Source organism: Rhinatrema bivittatum, chromosome 1 (genome assembly GCF_901001135.1).
Source record: "Rhinatrema bivittatum chromosome 1, aRhiBiv1.1, whole genome shotgun sequence".
In the NCBI taxonomy this organism is placed as follows: domain Eukaryota; kingdom Metazoa; phylum Chordata; class Amphibia; order Gymnophiona; family Rhinatrematidae; genus Rhinatrema; species Rhinatrema bivittatum.
In genome coordinates, this window is record NC_042615.1 from 480,164,945 (window position 1) to 480,185,899 (window position 20,955).

Below are 20,955 nucleotides of genomic sequence, written 5' to 3' on the forward strand. Positions count from 1 at the left end.
GATTCCCTGCTGGTACACAAGCTTTATAGCATGTTTTGAATAGAAATTTCATTCTGATGACGTAAGACGCTGTTCTCAGCTGATCTTTAGACATATTGGTGTGAGCACGCAACACGTAACAAGTGACACGTCGCTCACAGCTGATTTCTAAACCTGTGTAACGTAACAATTAAGACGTCCTTCTTACCATTGGCGGGATTGTGATCCGTAGTTTTTTATAAAAAAAGCAAACTGAGAAACGCAAAAAAAACGCCGCCATTCAGAGCTGTTCAAGCCTGAGAGAAAGGAAGACAATGTCGAGGAAACCAGCACGCCATTGAATTAGCGTTTGCCACTTGAGGCAGGAGATATTGCACGCCATTGAATTAGCGCTTGCCACTTTGAGGCAGGAGATATTCAAATTCGGGCCAGGAGAAGAGTCTGCAGAACTGGCGGAACTTGAGAGCGCGTTCCATTAAAAGGATACAAACTCCTGAGGAAGAAAGGATATTTTTTCGAAACACAGCTTGTGTTGGGAGATAAGTGACACGTTTTCTATACCTTGCCATCATGGCGGTTTAGTACGGACATTTTCCTAGTATAAAATCTTACCTTAAATAGGTTTTATTAATGGCGTTTTTGATTATAATATCTTAGACAAGCTAAAAGCCAGTACTGGCGTCTATAGAGAATAATTTACTATTTATTCACACACTGATTAAAATAAAGAAGGAATATAACAAAAAGGGATTGGAAGGTCGGTAAGCTTATGATTACATTACAAATGAAGCAAAGCCGAGGAGGCATGCATTCATATGTATGAAACTTACCTTTTCCATTCCATATTATTTTTTAATTAAAAGATATAAAAATATATAAAAATTGACACACAAAAAATTGTTAGGCATAGGAGGGTGAGATTAAACATTGAGATATATATATTTGTCCAAATATATTCATGAAAATCTGGCTTGAAGCTTCCTTCAACTGTCAGTCCCCTGCTCTTGCAGGATTGCTTTCCTGCCAAAGGATGGATCCCTTAAGCCCTGTATCGATTACCAGGGTCTAATAAGATTACAATTTATATGTATTACATGTTCCTTGTACTCTCTCCAAGGCGACAGTTTAGTTCCTGTAAACCAGTACAATATGTAGTATCCTATACAGGAACATCGGTATATAAAATTAAAAATAAATTAAAGATCAGAAATTAGCAGTAGAAGTGAACTTTTGACAACTTCAGGGTGCCCAGACTTTTTACCAAGCTGACTTGCAAGGGGAATATAATCTCCATTTGCATCTGATAAGGCGATAAGTGGCAGACTGCCTTCAATATCAGGGATGGACACAGTATACAGTCATGTCCTTTCTAATGCTTTTTGCAAAGCCTTTGTCATTGATGTCTTTGTGACTTCCTTTCTTCGTATGTAGTGGTTGTTGAATCTACAGGGTTTCTTCATTCTTCAGTTATTGGTCTACACTGTTTACCTCCTGCTGTTCCAGCTATGAAATTTATGTGGCTGATAACTTACATGCATATACATATGCATAAATAGAAATGATGACAGAAAATAACTAAAAACCGTCCATCCAGTCTGTTCAGCAAGCTTCCTATGGTATTATCTGCTAGAGATGTGCTTCGGGTTAGGATTTAGCTGGCTTCGTTTTGCCCCCCCCCACCCCCGGTGGGAATTTTTTTTTCCGCAGTCAGGGTTTGTTTTTTTTTTTCGGGAGCCCCAATTTTCGGGTTTAGTGCGCGCTAACTCCTGATAGCGCACACTAACCCGAAACTGAATTTTTCGGTTCTCCCGAACTATTCTGAATTAGGCAAATTCATTGAAATTGCCTAATTCGAGAAAAACGATTGCACATCCCTAGTATCTGCCATGCTGTGCAGGTTACCCCATGTTGCTCTTAAGGGTAGCAACTAATGTTCCATGCAGTTATCCCCAAGCCTTATGATTCATTAAAAAAATAATTACTGGGTGATGAGCCTTTTTGAAAATTGAAACCATGCTGCTTGATGATCTTTACTTATGGACTTGGCTGTAGAAGCAGTTCCATATTTTTTTCCCTTATGTCTGTGCAACAGTTCCCCAGACTGCAAGACTCAGGGATCTCATTGGTTGCTGTCTGAATCCAATCCCCCTTTTCCCCTTGCTGTTGAAGCAGAGAGCAATGTTGGAGTTGCATCAGCAGTATCAAGGCTTATTGGTTAAGGGTAGTAACTGCCACACCAGCAAGTTACCCCATGCACTATTCCATTCTTGAGCCTTTAGGGATCCACTTATTGCAACATTTACTGAAAATTTGGTATAGAGGTGCAATATTTGGTGAAAACTGTAACCCAACAGAAGAAATTAACTGATTGTTATCATAGATTCAGGTTGGTGATAAGGTCTGGCTGCCTACAGAATCTACATCTGAAGGTCCCGTACACTGAGTTTGTCATGAGAACATAGGGCCATATTTCATTATTGAGAAAATCAACCTAGTAAACATGCATCTTCAGCTTCCCATACATTTAAGATGCCATCCTCATTTCACATGTCCTTGTTGAAGCTGGCCATGCCAGATCCTCTCACTAAGCAAGAAATGCATCCAGATCCAGTTCTGGTTGATTGATCTCCTCAATCTTGAATTAAGGCTGACTGACTCAAGTGTCCCATAATGGAGTACATTACTTGGTCCATTGGAAAGGGTAATGGCCCTGAAGAAAGATCCTGAGTTGATTCATTGGATCTTCATGCGCCTCGAAGAATAGTTTTGCAAGCAATGCAGAGGGCTGCTGGAGGCCATCCTGAAGGGGATTCCCTTCAGCCTGCAGGTGGCACTTTGAGTTCTTGGATTATCTCCCAAGTGCCCCTTGCTTCCCCCCTTGGCAGCTATCTTGTTTCTTGCATAGATTTATTTATACTGAGGCAGTTTCATCAGTCAGTTGCCAGAGCTTGGTCCTACTTTCTGGTCCTGCGTTGACTACTTGGTCTGCAGATTCTGTAGTTGATTTTGCCTTCTTGGGTTCCTGGATTCCTGTTTTTATTCTGTTCCAGGCTTCTTGCTCCTTGTTCGTATCTGGGACTTTCCCCTTTTTTATACCTTGCTGGCCACCAACACCAGAGAGTTCACCCTGAAGGGAAGGTGCCTGGTATAGGCAGAAGTCCACCTACCATAAGTGTCCTGGTTTGACTCTCCTGATGCCAGGACATTGGTTTTTGGGGCAACCTATGGGTGAAAACAGTTGCAATTTATCCTGATCAACTTTTTAAATTTGTTAAATTGTATCTGTTCAAGGTTTGATAATTCATAGATGCTTTAATAAGGATGCTCTTATAAAACAAGCAGCTTTTAAATTAAGAATAAAATTCACTCATGTACAGATTTGTACCATATTTTCAAAATGTATTTATTCAAATGCTCTGTAGATAGCAAACTTTGAATTAATAAGACATACAAGAATTGTTCGCTTAGATTTGAGTTGAGATATATATATATATATATATATATATATATATATATATATACTAGTAAACCATAGCTGGCACAACTCTGCAGAGACTGCAAGCCGGCACAGCCAAGGTGAAGGAATAAAAATACATCAAAAACCTGTATGCTTTCCTGTGAATAAATGTTCTGGAAGAACCAGCACTCCGTGCTAAGTTGGGAAAAGGGCCATATTGTTTAGCCTGCCCAGAACAGTACTACATAGCCAGCAGAGGAGGAATGATAGGCCATTTAAGATAGAAAAAGCACAATCTGAGGAAATCCATTACAAAGAATACTCTAAAATTTGAAACTAGGTCCCCCTACTATATATAAATATTCACAAGCTCCTTTGGGAAAAAAACTTTCAATGATGTGAAACCTTTTACCAAAAATACAATGATGAGCCTCCAATAGTAAGAGAGAGTGAGTAACAAAACTGTCAGGTTTAACATTCCAGCAGTTACCCACTGAAGTAGTGAAGATAATTGATATTTTTTTTGGAACATGCCAGTTTCTGAGGAATGCTCAGAACAGAGACCTGAATCAAGCAACATGGATATCGCAGCAATCTGATTTTCCCAAACTAACTACTCGAACCCAGTATAAAACATGACATTGTTTTTAATTTACCTAATAAGCCAGCTAACAATGATAAAGTAGTATACAGAAGGGTGTCTCATGTGTTCCCATTAATCACTACAATCTACTTAACTAGGACACATTTGCAAAAATATATGTGCAATTTAAAAATTGCCTATTTTTGCAAATCTTCCCCCAACACCTAATAGAGATTTATTGGTCTGAAAATCCAACTGGGTTCTGGTGGGACCTACAGACCCACTCATAGCTGCATTTGAATTACTAGTAATGAAGGATTCAGCGGCTCTAGAAGCATCTACTTTATTTTTTTAGAAAGATAATGGTGAAGTATAGGAGGCATGTGAAGTTCTTCATAGTGATTCTACAATAGTTATTTGCCCAGTGGATAAGAGTGGGGGAGTGGATGTTCTGGGCAAAACAGTACATAATGCAGAGGCATCACATCAACTTAGTGATTTTCAGTTTTATAAACTCCTTGACCAGGATCCCACAAGAATTAAGCCAGGAGGTAAAATGTATCTTAGAGCAAGAGAAAGAGTTAGATTTCTGTAAAGGAGCATAACTCTGGCTTTTTTTTTGTTTGGGGTTTGTTTTTTTGTTTTGTTTTTTGAAAGCTTTTTATTACACTGAATTTCTATTTGAAATCTAAAATACGTAAAACTTTAGAAAATCTGCCGGAATGGCCAATTGTTTCGTGTAGAGTCCTTGTTACAAACCCTTATTGAAACATATATATTCATATGTCAATCCTTTGATCTCACAAATGAGATCATACATTAGACGTTCTACTCATTTTTTTTCAAGTTTTGCACACTTCTTTTTATAAGTGTAATAAATAGTGGCTGTTAGTAATGGCTGACATTTCAGCCCTATATACAAATATTCCACAGGAAACAGTACTTGTGGTTATAGGTGATTCTCTTAAAACTGCCAGACTTTTGGAAGAACATCAGTTCATCTGTGATCTAGCACGTGTGGCCCTCACAAAAATTTTCTGTTTTCAAAATGCAGTTTACCATCAAATAAGAGGTACAGCCATGGGTGCCACCAAGTCCCTATTAATGGCGTGTTTATATGTATCTGTTATTGAGTAGCAATTTGTATATACTTCATTATTTTGGCATCATATCAAAACATGGATCAATTTTATTGATATTTGTTTTGTTTGGAGTGCATCTTGGATTCTTTAGTGGAGTTTGTAGCGTAGTTGAATTATTGAGAGAAGATTTCTTTCCTTGATACAGTAGTTTACAAACAAAGCATTTTGAAAACTACCATTCACCACAAGATGACTGATAGAAATTCTTTACTGGTCTTTTCCAGCCACCTCCCATGTAGATTTAGAGATCATTCCAGTGGGACCATTTTTATGGCTACACTGCATGTTCACAAGTTTAGAGAAATTTAAATATCAAGCTGTACATAGCAAACATGGTTCCCCAGAGAGGATACTGCCATTGAATGTGACAGGGTTATGCTCTGCTCCAACCCTACCTGATTCACATGACCCTTCTGTCCTTAGGTAGAAGTTTATTGTTTATAGAGAGATGGATTCTAACTTTTTAGAGTAATGAAATAAACCAGTCTGAATGTATGAAAATAATTTTTTTTTTGTTTTTTTTTTTTTAATAACAATTTTTATTGGAGCAACTTGTATACAGCTACAAACACAGTTGGGTACACCGTACACTTTGCAAGTACAACCCCAATACGTTTTTCATTTTCTGAGAAATGCTTACTTTGAGGTTACCCATACCACCCCCCTCCCACCCTCCCATAGAGAACCATAAAGATCAATGCAACTTAAAAGGATAACAAATGTCAAATATCAAACATCAGCTTAAGGATGGTTGATAGTAGTCTTACTGGGACGGCCAAGATCACTCACCAGGCCCCAAGAAAGCCCATGAAAGGAGACCAGCGAACCGACCCTCCCAGGTCTGTAATCCAAATCCAGGGCATCGCATAGTCACAAGTCCACCAATGGAGCCGCTTTCCGTACTGTAGACGAGAGAGTCAGATAGAATGGAAGCCAAAGCTCCCGAAATTGTTGTCTCCGCTTAGTTGTAAAGCATCTGTACATAGAGCCATATTCCAGCTGATAAAGCTCCGTCAGCGCGGAAAGCCACATGGTGTGAGTGGGAGGGCTCGAGTCAAGCCACTTGAGCAGAATGCACTTTTTGGCAATCAAACAGGCTTTAGAAATCAGTCCGATATTGTCCACATTTAAACTTTGATCACCCACATCGTTGTAGAGAAGGCAGAAAGAGGTCGCCCATTGGACCTCCTTGTGAAGAATAGAAGATAAACATCCTCTTATGGCATCCCAGTAGGATTGTATACAAGGACAACTCCACAGGCAATGGAACAATGTAGCCGACAACTCCGGACATTTTAGGCACGCCGCCGATGGCGCACACCGCATGCGATGGGCTCGGGCAGGAGAACATATGGTACGATGGAAAATCCTTTGCTGTAACTCTCGAAGTCCAACATTATTCGTTATTGAGGAAATAGCAGCATAAGAATTCTTAAGCATACAGGCCTGTATATCCTCACCACAGTCCCGAGACCACTTAGCAGACAAGTCATGATATATCCGATACGATTGCACAGTTACATAAAAAGAATAAAGACAGGACAAGGAACCCTTCCGCAATTGGAAACAGGACATCAAATCATCATACTGAGAACTACTCACCCTGCCCTCTTGTCCCCGGAGCAACATATGAGACCTGGCTCGCAACTTCCCATACAGCAGAAAGTGACTAGGTCGAAATCCCAAATGAGCTTGACAGTGAGTAAAGGAATACATTCGACCTGTGTTGGGATCCAGCAAACCACCCAGGGGCCAGGTAGCCGATAGTGAGAGCGGGTCTGGAGGAGTGTTTGCAGACAAGGAGGCCAACAAAGAGCCCCGCATAGGAAATTGGGGAGAAACATCTACAGAGAGCTTTAGCATCTTGCGCAGAATTCTCCACACTTTCCGCATTGTTTGAACTAATATAAAGTGACTGAAAGACCTGTGTGAAAGATGAGATGAAGTATGCAGCAGAAAACTGGGAACATATGGAGTACAGAGCGTGCATATTAAGGGGTAGTCAGTATATTCCGAAGTTCCAAAGAACCAGTCTCCAAGAAAGCGGAGGTTAGCCGCCAGAGAGTACAGATGGAAATTAGGCAGCCCATACCCCCCTTGAGACCGTGGCGCCATTAAAGTGGCCAAAGACAATCTCGGCCTCCTACCCCTCCATAGGAATCTGCGGAGCTCAGTATTAAGCAATCGCCGATCCCGCGAGAGAAGCAGGAAAGGTAACATTAATAGCTTATATAATAAGAAAGGTGCAATCACCATTTTAATTACTGCAATGCGCCCCTGGATAGAGAGGGGGAGAGATTGCCACCCATGCAACTTGTGCGTCATTTTGGTAATCGTGGGGGGAATATTAAGAGTATACCATTTTGTCGGGTCCGCATGTATGGTAATTCCCAGATATTTTATCGTACTCGCTGCCCATTTCACCGGGAAATGTTCCCATGTGTCCCGAAGGGATCCCGACAAGTCAAGAGCCTCCGTCTTATCAAGGTTCAATTTGAAGCCTGATAGGAGTTGGTAAAATTGAAAAATTGTCACCGCCGCTGGGAGGGCAACTCTAGCCTGGGATAACAATAGGAGGATATAGTCAGCAAACAAAAGGGTGAGATAAGAATTCGCCCCCACAGGAATACCAGTAACTTCAGGGGTAATTTTTAATTTACACACAAGGGGCTCCACCGTTAAAATAAATAAAAGAGGGGACGGGGGCAGCCCTGCCGCGTGCAAGCCGAAATTCTTCCGACAGTTCCCCATTAACCAAAATGCGGGCTGTGGGATTTGTATATAACAAGGTAATATAATCATAAATTCTACCCACAAACCCCAGTTTAGTCAGTACCTGTTTCAGAAAAGACCAGGCCACCCTGTCAAATGCCTTCTCGGCATCACAGGTCACCAATAGAGGATCACGAACCTGAGCAGATGAACAAAGCTCCAGGGCAGCCAGAACCTTATGTATGTTTACGGTAGATCGCCTCCCAGTTACAAATCCCACCTGGTCCGGGGAGACCAACGAGGGCATAAGAGATTTTAAACGGTTTGCTAAAATTTTGGCATATATTTTGATGTCTAAGTTGAGAAGAGATATCGGCCTATATGAGGAGGGAAGCAACGGATCCCTTCCAGCCTTAGGTAGGACTACAATAGTGGCAGCTCGCATTGTCAGAGGCATCTCCTGATTATCTGTCATCCTTTCAAACACTGATTGGAGAAGGGAGCTAACCTCTGTTTTTAAGGCCTTATAAAAAACTGAGGTCAGACCATCAGGTCCCGGGGCTTATTGATGAGGAAGCGAGTGTATCGCATCCTGCACCTCTTCCTCCGCAATAGGTCGCTGCAAGTTCTGAAGCTGCGTAGGGGATAGACTAGGCAAAGGCAAACCCTGCAAAAAGCGGAGTATCTCCTCTTCATTGACAGGGTCAGCAGCATAGAGAGACCGGTAATAGTCTGAAAAAATTTGTGCAATGTCCCTAGTGTTGGACTTTATCTCCCCCTGCGTATTTTTAAGGTTAGCAATAAACTTTGAGGCTTCCTGCGCCCTTAAAAGACGAGCCAGGAGACGGCCAGCCCTGTTACCATATTGAAAAAATTGAATTGACGATAGCGTAGGGCACGTGCCGCCCTGGCATGTAATAAGTCATTAAGGGCTACCTGGATTTCCTTAAACTGGGCAGCTATTGTGGGATCCCCAGAGATGGACAATCGTCTTTTGACACTTCTTAGTTTCTTCTCCAGGCTAACAATCTCATTATGGAGTTTTTTCTTTTTATAACTGGCATAGCTAAGAATATCGCCCCGCAGAACCGCCTTCGTGGTTTCCCATAAAAGAACCGGTTGATCCAAGTGTTGGGCATTATTTGCCAGAAAGTCCTGCCATTTACACTTCAGAAACTGCGGGAACTCCGGGTCAGAAGCTAGTGCGGCAGGAAGTCGCCATTGTCCCCCCACACCAGGGCCACCCACTTGGAGAGTCCCTGACACCAGACTGTGATCAGATATCACCAGGGCTTCGATGTCAGATTTAGTGAATTTAGAAAAAAGAGATTCAGATATAAGGAGATAATCGATTCTAGATTGTGTCGGGTGCGCCTTCGACATATGGGTAAATTCTCGCACACCGGGGTGTAGAACACGCCATAGGTCCATAAGACCAAGATGGTTACAGAGAAATCCCGGCCCCTTTCTGAGACTGCATTGATGCCCCCCTCTGGCTGGTTGCCTATCAAGCTCAGGATCAATTGCAAAGTTGAAGTCTCCCCCCAGGATCATAGGGCAATCCCCCAGTTTGACCAAATGCGATAGTAAGGTAGTGTAAAATGTGTGGTCATAAACATTCGGGGCATAAATAGAAGCAAGAAGTATGGGGGAGCCCAACAAGCACCCCTTCACTAACACATAACGACCCTGGGGATCCTCTATACATTCCTGTTTGGTAAAAGGAACAGATTGATGAATCATAATGGCAACCCCCAGGCTCTTCGAAGACCCCGTGGCATAATAAAGTTGGGAGACCCACTTCTTCTTTAGTTTCAGTATTTCCTGGGGCAACATATGAGTCTCCTGTAAAAATATAAGTTTGGCACCTAGTTTGTTTAATCGGGCAAAAACTTTTTCACGTTTTATGGGGGTACCCAAACCCGCCACATTCCATGTAACAACATTTATCGCCATAGCAAAGAGCAAAGGAAATGTCCAGGAGGAGGCGGTGCCAATTCAGAGCTCTCTGGCGGGATCCAAAAAACCGCATTCTGCTCTCCCAGGGTAATACTACTGATGTACCCTATCTGTCCCTGCGCAAAGAAAACTCCCATCCAAACCATCAACCATACATACATCCCACAAATCCCCAAATAACATAGGTTCTCTATTTGTCCCCCCCCCCCATCCCCCCCATCCCCCCCCCTTGAACTCTCAAGTAAGCTGGGCCCATCAGGAACCAAGCCCAGGTTCCCAACGCTTCAGCCCACCACACCCACTCCCCACTTTAGTAAACCTGATTTATATCAGGGATAGATCACGTAGATTAGATTTACAATGTGTTCAGCTGCCTCTCCAGCCCTACTACACAAAATGAAGGCAAAGGAAGCCCATACAGTAAATCACAGCGTGGCAACATAAGCCAGTATACACCAGATTAATACAGTAACATAAGAAGTAAAAAACAAAACGCAAACAGCAAACAGGAACAACTACCAGATGCCAAGATGCAGAGGTCCACGCCGAAAATAGAGGAGAAGACTGAGTTCTGCTATGGACCACCAAAGGAGTCCCCTTCGCCATCAAGGCTTGTAGATATTCCATAGCGCCTTTCTGAGCAAAAAGGTAGTCGTGGTCACATCGTTTTTTTTTTTTTGTTTTTTTTTCTGTTGTTGTTTGTCTTCTTTGCGTGCCAGCGTAGTCTTAGCCAACTGGGAATAATGTAGATATATTAAGCTTAGCGGTGCTTACGATCCCCGTCGCATTGGACCACACACCATTCTATGGACTGGCAACTCAAGTCCCATGGTATTTCGTTTTGGTTTGTTCCATAACAGCAAGCAGGTACACATTTAGCGCCCATCCTAAGACACGGCCTCGTGGGGGCTCGATCCGACTAGGCTATTGACAAACACACGAGCCTCCGACGCAGAGTCAAACACTTTGGTTTGCCCCTGATGCATAATCTTAAGCTTAGCGGGAAACATGAATGCAAATTTGATTTGCTTGTTGACGAGTTCTGAGTAGACATCATGAAAAGTTTTACGCTGCAGCGTCACCCGAGATGAAAAGTCCTGAAACACCAGGATCCGATGTGACTCATAGGAGAACTCACGCACTTTTCGAAAGTGTTGGAGAACGAGGGATCGATGCACAAAGTGCAAGAAGCGAGCAATGACCACCCGGGGCCTGCGATCCGACTCGCCCTCCCCTCTCCGGCCCAGACGATGTGCTCTCTCAAAAAGCCCGCCCGAGGGCGAGGCCAAGGTAGGGACAAGCCCCAGCAGCCATGCTTCCAAGATACGCGGAAGGTCTGCCTCCGGAATCGCCTCTGGGAACCCGACAAACCTTAAGTTGTTTCTACGGGATCGGTTCTCCAGATCATCGATTCGGTCCTCACTCGCCGCTGCTTGTTTGGTCAGCTCCTCCACTCGTTTTTCCAGTGCGGTGATGTCGTCTTCGGCAAGGCCCACTCGCCCCTCAATTTTTTCGGCACGGGCATCAAATTCAGTCAAAGAGGCCCTCACATCAGCGATCTGATCGGACAATTGATGTAAACGCACATCCAAAGCAGTGACCACTGCATGCGATATTTTCTCTTCCAAAGTTTCGCCATCTGCAGAGAGGGCCGCCGTCGCAGCCGCGGCCATTTTGTTGCCAGGAGCTAGTGATTTAGGTTTGTCCTTGCGGAGGGTCCGAGTAGCCATATACCCACTGCAAATTCAGAGGATGGTGTACTGCGGATCGCGCTGCACCCGAGGATGATTTTGGTAGCCAATCAGTTAGTCATTTGGGCCGGATGAGGGTGGATAAGGCCAGAGAGGCAGCCGGAGTGTGGAGGAACACGTCCTACCAGACCCACCACATCACGTGATCTCCTCTTTTGCCTTTGTAATAGCTCCTTTTAACTTGGCCCACTGATGTTCCACCTTGCCTATTTTCTTCCAGTCTTTTAATACTTCCTCCAGGTACGTTCCCACTATAACAAAGTTCATATTTTTGAAATTCAAAACTCGGGTCTTTGTACGACTTCTCTGTATCTTATCTGCAATATCAAACCATGCCATCTAATGATCACTGGTACTCAAGAGGGCACCCAACCGGATAATAGCGATATTATCCCCAATAGTGAGTACTAGATTGAGTATCACACCCTCCCTCGTGGGTTCCATTACAATTTGTTTGAGCAGAGCCAATTGAAGGGCATTCACTATCTACATCTTGTAGATTCCACAGAAGGGATTCTCCAATCTACATCCAGCAGATTAAAATCTCCCAATGAGCAACACTTCTTCCTTCTTTCCCATCTTTTGAATGTCTGAACAGATTGCTGTCCAGTTCTTCTGTTGAGTTGGAGGCCTGCAGACCACACCAGTAAAAATAGAAGCACCATTTTCTTTTTTTTAGGACAGTATATAATGCTTTTTTTCTACCCCACGGTCCCTTGCAGTTCAGTTGCTTGAATATTGTTTTTGACATAAGGAGCTTCTCTTCCCCCTTTGCTGTCCTCTCTGTCCTTCCTTAACAAGTTTTTGCCCGGGATGGCTGTATCTCAATTATTAGAATCCATAAATCATGCCTCCATAACAGCAACAATGTCCAAGTCTGCCCTCACCATTAGAGCCTGCAGGTTTGGGATTTTATTGCCCAAACTACAAGCATTTGTGATCATAGCTTTCAAACTTTTCTCCACTGATTTGCTGCTCTCCCTACTGACCTTTTCTGTTCTGCAAAGACTGATTTTGTTATTTTTTCCTCCCACTTCCTGTATTCCTTGGGACTGACCTGCCAATTTCATTGGCTACTTCCTGCCACCCCCTCTCTCTAGTTTAAATGCCTGATAAAGTATGATCTGAATTTCTCACTTATCCTTTTTCCTGCCATTGACAAATGTAGGCCATCCTTACCATATAATTTTTTATTGCTCCATACACGGCCCCAGCCTCCAATGTATTCAAAACCACGTTCTGAGCACCAGGTTTTGAGCCAGGAATCTATATGGCATAGCCTATCCTTTCCTTTTCCAGAAAAAAGTACTACTTCTGAAAAGGAATAGACTTTGTCATGTGTCTTATCTTCTTCCCTAGATTTTGGAAACATTTTTGTTCAATAAATATATAAGAAGTTTAGCAGTCCCCACTATCATGGATAAATAAACAGACAGGATCTCCCAGGTAATTTAATCCCCAAAATCAGTCATTAGTTCTGGATAGATATCTCATTATGGATGAAAAGCTGCTTGTTTTTCCAGATGGATCAAAATTTGTATGGGTCTTTCTAATGCTGCTATCAATGTAACTTGGAAACTGATGTTATCAATAGTCTCTGAGTTATACTCAAGGAAGCTTTAAAAAGTTCCATATGAGTCTTTTATCCATCTGGAAAAGCAAGCAGTTTTTCATCCACAGTGAGGTATCTATCCAGGACTATTGGCTGATTTGGGTGATTAAAGTACCCTAGGGTATTCAACATCCTTCAAGGACAAACAAACATTATAACCTAAAGACAGAAAACTGTTTATAACTGGCTGAGATTTGGGGACATTGGTCACAGACACAACAATATGTGTAAAGAACATTATAGAAACAAAAGCCTTGGAGTTATGGCATGAAGTGTGTGACAAGATAGGAAATTGTTTGCTCTGGGATAATTTGTTACCCAGCAGTTTTTTAATTCACTACAGATAAACAATTATCATTGCTGGCTGAATATCTGAGAAATTCTGTATGGGGATATCTGTGACAATGTCCTAAATGTTCATATTTTTAGGATAGCATACAACACTATCTAGAAGGACAGTAGGATAACTAGTTACATCAAGATCTCATATAAGTGTTAAAGAGGGAGACTGAAAATGCAGAAGAACAGTTGAGGAGGATCTTGTTGCCCAAGGCGTAGATCTGTCATACAGACATTACACTGTAGGAACATGACCTAACATGCTCAAACCAACTGCCATCCCTGCTGGCTCTTTAAAACTGCTGGCAATCTGTAGTGTGGCTTTGGATAGCTACAGCAACCTGAGGAAATTTTCACAATCTGTCATGGAACTGAATGGTGAAATGTGGCCAGCACGGTAGGCTATGAAATATAGGTTCACTAATTAAAGTAAGAGGTATCTACTTGCTCATTGACTCACACAATTAAAATCACATTTGTCTTTTCAGTAGTTTTTTGGTGGGAGGTTTAGGTAAACTGGAGGAATTTGGAAAATTAGTGATTCCAAGGACAAGTGCAAGTAAGTATTTTCAGAAGCTGAATACATATATACTTCATAAAATACCTATTCCACATTTAATTCTAGGTTATTAAGTGTGCACTGCTATTATTATCATGTGCGTAAAATATATGTCCATAACTTTATATAACAGTAGAAAAGTATTGTGTTCCTGCATTACAAATATAAACGTATATAGAAATATATGCACATATTTTTGGGGAAGATATACACAGTATACAATAAACTGTGCGGCTCCCATCATAAATCCCTATAGTCTCATGTGTGCTTGCAAATGGTGTACAGGCACAGTTCTGAAAGTTGGGCTTTGTATTTCTAAATGGAAAAAACTGTAACCATGTAATTCTGGGATAATGTAATTAGAAAAAAAATCCTTTACAAAGTCATTCGTATTACAATGAACATTATAAAAAAAAGAGCTTCATGGTGGTTTTTGGGCAGCTAAAACTTCATTTCCTAATTTAGTGCATTTTTCTGTGACCCACATTACTCTAATACAGGTTTTTAATGACATTTATAGGAATGAACACCAGTGTACATGTCCTTTCCAATCTTTGCAGCATGCCAAAATTTGATAGAATTGAGTTTCCTGATTTTCCAGAAATATTTAATATGTAAGACAAGGTTTTATTTAATTGAAACACTGTCTAGCTCTTTTAGCTCAAAATCCATTGCAAATTTAAAAAAAAAAAAAAAAATTCCTAAAAAGGTTAGAAGTTAGTTCAACTTAGAAAATATGTTCTCTTCAGGTGTTGGGGTGTTAAGAAAGCAAACTTGCACCTATAACAGGTGTTTACTCAAGTCAGCAGTTCATCAGTATTTTAACCTTTTCAAATAGCTTTGGAAGAATCTGTTCAATGCTAACCATGGTCACGTGACCCATGCTTGTAAAGAAGACACAATTGTCTTCTGAGAATTTAGGCCTTGGTGCTCATCTTTGTATATAAGACAGAGGTAGGCAAACTTATGGCCCCGCAGGCCAAAATCAGCTTGTTAGCATCTTCATTCCAGTCTGCCTACCTCATCCTGAAGTTGTGCTATGTTTGGTGCGCCGACGTCACATCATTATGCCCAAGAAGAAAGAAAGATAAGATGATGGCAGTCGGCACTTCTCAGCAGCAGCAGTGAGGAGGCAGTGGCATGCATGGATCTAGGATAAGGTAGACCAAGCCTACAGCACATTACCAGGTCAGACACAAATCTGTCAATGGGACAGGGCAGGATAAATGCAAGAGAACATGGAGGAAGTGACAGAGAAAATGAAAGAAGGGGGGGGAGGGGGAGAGGCTGAGATGGTGCCAAGGAAAGCCGCAGTGGCAGGAGGGGAGTTCTCATGCTGCGGAGGATGGATGCCAGGAGAAGAGGTAGCAAGGCGACCCTTAGCAGAGATCAGGTGGAGGGAGGGTGGCGGCAGCAGTAGCTGCTGTTCCTGAGCAGTGGAGACTGCTGCTTCTGTGTCATTACTAAACAGGAAGCCCTAGACAAAAAGCAGTCTAAAAGCAGAAACGGTCAAAAAAAAAAAAAAGATGGAGAGGGTGAGTGCTGCTGCTCTGCAAGGAACCAATAGCTTATGCCTGACCGGTGTGGAGGGGCGAGTGTCAATCACGCTGAGAGGACTTGGGGGGTAGAAGAGCATATTGCCTCAGGACTCGGAGAGGTGCTGCCTTTGGTGCTCTTTACCCATATATACGCCACTGAAATTGTTTTGTTTTATTCTGTTCCTTTGCCTCTCAGTAGACTCCATGAGGACTTACTGTATATTTTTCATGCAGTTGGTTGGTCTTTCAAAAACCTGAACTATTTTATGCAAGATGCTAAGAGGGGATGTATGCTAGTAATACAGAATTACTGAAATAGTTACTGATCCTATGTCTAGGGATATATAGATATATACACATACACAGGTTTTACCAATTGAAAACGTAAGCGTCTGGGCATTAAGGCTTATTACAAAAACCTATTAATAGGGCCTCCAATTTGTAACTTGGTATTTTGTTTATGCTTTGCATAAGCTTTTTGGTATCCTTTCTGGTGCCTGTAGATTTTCCCTTTTCTAGGTGCATGCATATAAACGTCACTTTTCGCGCTGCTTTCTCACATTAATGTTTTATAATATTCTTAGTTATATACAGTAAATTTTATATAGTAAGTGCTCTGTTGCTGCTCAAAAATAACTGAAGTTATGAATTGTATTGGCCAACCTCCCCCCCTCCACACTTGAGAGGCTCTACGGACCGGTCCATAGTACAACCAGGAGCCAGTAATGTGGTCCTCATTGAAAGAGGTTTGCCCACCCATGTCATATGGAAGCAAAAATCCCACAGCGTTACAAAAGCCTATTTGTTAATGTTCACAGAACTTTTAAAATGTTTATTCAAATCAAGTTCTGTTAACTTTGACAAGTTAACAAAGATTAGAAAAGTTTTCAAGGAAAATAGATATATTATTTTTTTGACATAGTAAGGCTGTCTTTTTTTTTTTTAGATTAAAACCCATGTGTTTTTATTTGAAATCCCCTTGTAAGTGTGTCACTTCTCTTCAAGGTAATACGTTTATTTTTCAGATCCTGTAGATCTTGAGAGGTTTCTATTTAATAAGAGCAACCTTGGTTGAAGATATGGGTTTTTGGAGTTCCTGATATAGTAATTTTCATACTTTCTTTTCCCCCCGATAATGTGGGCCCATGCATAAATATTGCCTTATTTTATTCTGTTACTATGAGAAGATGCTTTACTTGTCATTCTGTGTAATGATTTGAAATATAATAAAGTGCAAATAAAAAAAAAACCCCAAAAAAACTTGTGCTATCAGCACAAACTGCTGTCTTGTTTGCCTGAAGGACATAGAGGAACATTCATTTTGTCAATCCAGGGTAGCACTCACCTGACTGCATATAAGCACGAGGACATACCAGCTCCGTATTTCTCAGTTTGAAGGACTTGCATCTCCAGAAGTTTCCCAATGCCCTTCACTAACCCTTGTATATTCCTGTAACAAAGATAAATATTTGCACTTCATTAGAAACACATTATATCACATTACATTTTGTTTTAAAGAAATAACAAGCTTTCCAGGACTCTTATTTTGATTCTTCATACAAACTCTGATGATTAAAAAAAAACAAAAAACTGGAAGACAAAATCCAGGGGATTGTACAATTAAAGCCTTAAGTTCCCATGAAAACTTCAGCATGTGATACGGTAACCCAGGAGGTTCAAAGCAGAGATGATATAACAGCTTTGCCTGAAGCCTTCAACCTTGACTCAACAGGGTCCTTCCCCCTGCTGCTAATTTTTTTGATGGTTATGATTACGCCTTCCTCCACACGGGTCAATACAGCCACAGCTCCTTAGGAGACATTACATGCTTTTTGTTATTTTCCCCCAAAATGTTGATGACCGCCTGCTCTGGATCATTATTACTATTATAAACCTTTGTGTACAATTTTAAGATGAAAACCAAAGCTAAGCAAAACTTAACTTACATTTCAAAACCGCTTCCAAACTGTCACAATGAGTATATTGGCAGAGGTCACAACCAGCCAGATAGTGGATATTCTAAATATTCTTTTTTTATCTTTACCTTTTATTTATATAGCACCTATGCTTAGGTGGTGCACAATAAGAACATGCAAAAGCATGAAGTAGAAATCCTGAGTTGTGACTGGCTGATAAGCTAGCATTTTGTTTACTTTTGCATGTTCTTATTGTGTACCACCTATGGCCTAGGCGGTATATAAATAAAAGGTAAAGATAAAAAAAAAAAAAAAAGATGAATATTCAGAATATCCACTATCTGGCTGGTTGTGACCTCTACCACATAACTCACTGTGACAGTTTGGAAGCGGTTTTGAAATTTAACTTAAGTTTTGCTTAGCTTTGGTTTTAATCTTAAAATTGTACACAAAGGTTTATAATAGTAATAATGATCTAGAGCAGGCGGTCATCAACATTTTGGGGGAAAATAACAAAAAGCATGTAATGTCTCCTAAGGAGCTGTGGCTGTATTGTCCCCTAGAGGAAGGCATAATCATAACCACCAAAAAAAAATAGCAGCAGGGGGAAGGAAGGATGAGATCCAGTTACCCAGCAAAATCATACCTCCCCCCCACCCCCCACCCCCCACCCCGATGAAAAGATGCCGTAATGGAACCCTCCTGCCAGGTATGCTGTTCCTTCCTGTAAGCTGGAACTGAACACATTTTCGAAACTCACAAATCTGCTGATGCCCAAGATTAGCATAACTAGCCAACAAATTTTGAAAACAACTACAGTGACAGCATACAGGAAGAAGTAACATGCCAGGAAGACAGGCTTCGTGTGTCACTAGTGATCCAGATTGCTGAGCTTAGAGGGTCAGTTGCTTCTTAATGCTCTGCTCTCAGCTTTGCCTGAAGCCTTCAACCTTGACTCAACAGGGTACTTAAGAATCTAAGTCCTTATCAGGAACTCTAAATATTTTAAAAGGCTACCTTTCAAAGTGGAGGAGCAGTCTGGTTGTTAGAGCAGTGAGCTAGAAACCAGGGAAGCAAAGGTTCAAATCCCACTGCTACTCTGTGTGACCTTGGGCAATCACTTTACTCTCCATTGCCTCTGGTACAAACCTCAAACAAGTTCCAAAGGACAGATTGGCCAACCCTGCTGTCACGTCCAAACAGTAATGTGATGTGAATGTGCAAGAGGTGGCCTGAATGGTGTTATATTGCACCACAGCACGCGCACATACACACAATGTTGTAAAAGCAAACCTCAGTTTAATAAATATGGTAAAGTATGGTAGAAAATTGTATAATCAGCAAAGACAAATAATATCACACAGCATCACAGCAATACTGCATAAATCAATAAAGGCAAATAGCATTATAAGAACAGATAAAGATCCATACAAAGAAGATAGCAAATTTTGCTTACCTGTAACAGGTGTTGTCACAGGACAGCAGGATGTTAGTCCTCACATATGGGTGACATCACAGGATGGAGCCCAATCACAGAACACTTCTGTCAAAGTTTCCAGAACTTTGACTGGCCCCTACTGGGCATGCCCAGCATGGCACTAACCCTGCAACCAGCAGGGGTCCCCCTTCAGTCTTGTAAAAAAGCTACAGGTAGTGCCAAAAATAAAATAAGAAAACGTTACGAACCCAACACCGCAGAGCAGCGGGCGGGTTTCATGAGGACTAACATCCTGCTGTCCTGTGAGAACACCTGTTACAGGTAAGCAACATTTGCTTTCTCACAGGACAAGCAGGATGGTAGTCTTCACATATGGTTGACTACCAAGCTGAGGATGTCCGAGTATGCACAAAATATACACAGGCATGCAAGGCACTAGGCCTGGGATGAAATTTGGCCGAGGGCATCCTGAACCCCACCGGGCAGGCAGAAGGGTGTTGGTATGTCACGTTGTAAATAGGTTGCGCAAGACAGACTGGCCGAAGATGGAATCTTGTCTTCCGGCTTTATCTAAGCAATAATGGGTTGTAAAGGTATGGAGAGAACGCCAAGTTGCAGCGCCTGCAAATGTCAGGAAGCGGCACAGAGCGTAGGTGTGCTACTGAAGTCACCATGGCCCTCACAGAGTGTGCTTTAACACGGTCTTGAAGTAGAATGCCTGTTTGCTGATAGCAAAAGGATATGCAGTCCGCCAACCAGGAGGAGAGAGTCTGTTTACCCACAGGCTGCCCCAATTTGATAGGATGGAAAGAGACAAATAATTGAGAGCTTTCCCTCTGGGCCACTATACAGTCTAGGTAAAAAGCTAGAGCCCGTTTACAGTCAAGGGTATGCAGAGCCTGCTCTCCTGGATTGGAATGGGGCCTGGGAAAAAAGGTAGGTAGTATAATGGATTGATTGAGATGAAACTCTGAAACTACCTTAGGCAAGAATTTAGGGTGAGTGTGGAGTATCGCCTTGTCCGGCAGAAGTTTAGTGTAAGGCGGATAGGTAACTAGAGCCTGTAATTCACTAACTCTGTGAGCGGAATTGATTGCCAAAAGGAAAATTACTTTCCATGTGAGATATTGAAGGTCACAGGATTGAAGAGGCTCGAATGGTGGTTTCATGAGCCGACCCAAAACTAGATTGAGGTCCCAAGAAGGGGCCGGAGGACACAGAGGAGGCTTGAGGTGAAGCAAGCCCTTCAAAAAAAACATGTGACAAGGGGTTGTACTGATATGGAAACATCCCCGATACCTTTATGGAAGGTGGCTACTGCACTGACATGCATCCTGATGGAGGAAGTTTTTAGACCTGACAAATGCCAGAGATAGTCCAGAAACTTCGTGATTGGACAGGTAAAGGGGTCAAGGGACTGAGAAGAGCACCATGACGTAAACCTGGTCCATTTGTAAGAATAAGATTTTCTCGTGGAAGGCTTCCGTGAAGCAATCAGGACCCGGGAAACTGGTTCAGAAAGGTTAAGTGGCTGAAGGATTAACCTTTCAACATCCATGCCGTCAGGGACAAGGCTTGAAGACTGGGGTGGCGTAGGCACCCGTCGTTTTGAGTGATTAGAAGCGGGTCTTTTCCCAAGGGAATGTGCCTGCGAATGGAGAGATTCTGAAGTATTGGAAACCACACTTGGCGTGGCCAGTGAGGTGCTATCAGGATCATGGTTCCCTTGTCCCGAGTAACTTCACGAGAGTCTTCGAGAGAAGTGGAAGTGGAGGGAATGCATATAGGAGACCGGTTGCCCATGATAGGGAGAACGCGTCTCTTGGCTGATAGTGTTGGCTGCGAGTGAGAGAGAGCAGAAGTTGTCTACTTTGCGATTTTGAGGTGACACAAAGAGGTCTATTTGAGGATAACCCCATTGTTGGAAGATGGAGTTCGCTACTGAGGGGTTGAGAGACCACTCGTGTGGT

The 20,955-nt window shown here is 42.1% G+C and overlaps 1 protein-coding gene across 1 annotated transcript in view; it reads right to left on the reverse strand.

The window, feature by feature from the left end:
* Positions 1–20,955, reverse strand: part of FOCAD (focadhesin) — a 788,759-nt gene that overhangs the window by 709,844 nt on the left and 57,960 nt on the right. The window contains exon 5 of the mRNA XM_029606912.1: positions 16,977–17,081. Within this exon, the coding sequence (XP_029462772.1) occupies positions 16,977–17,081 (105 nt within the window). The remainder of the gene's footprint in view (positions 1–16,976; positions 17,082–20,955) is intronic.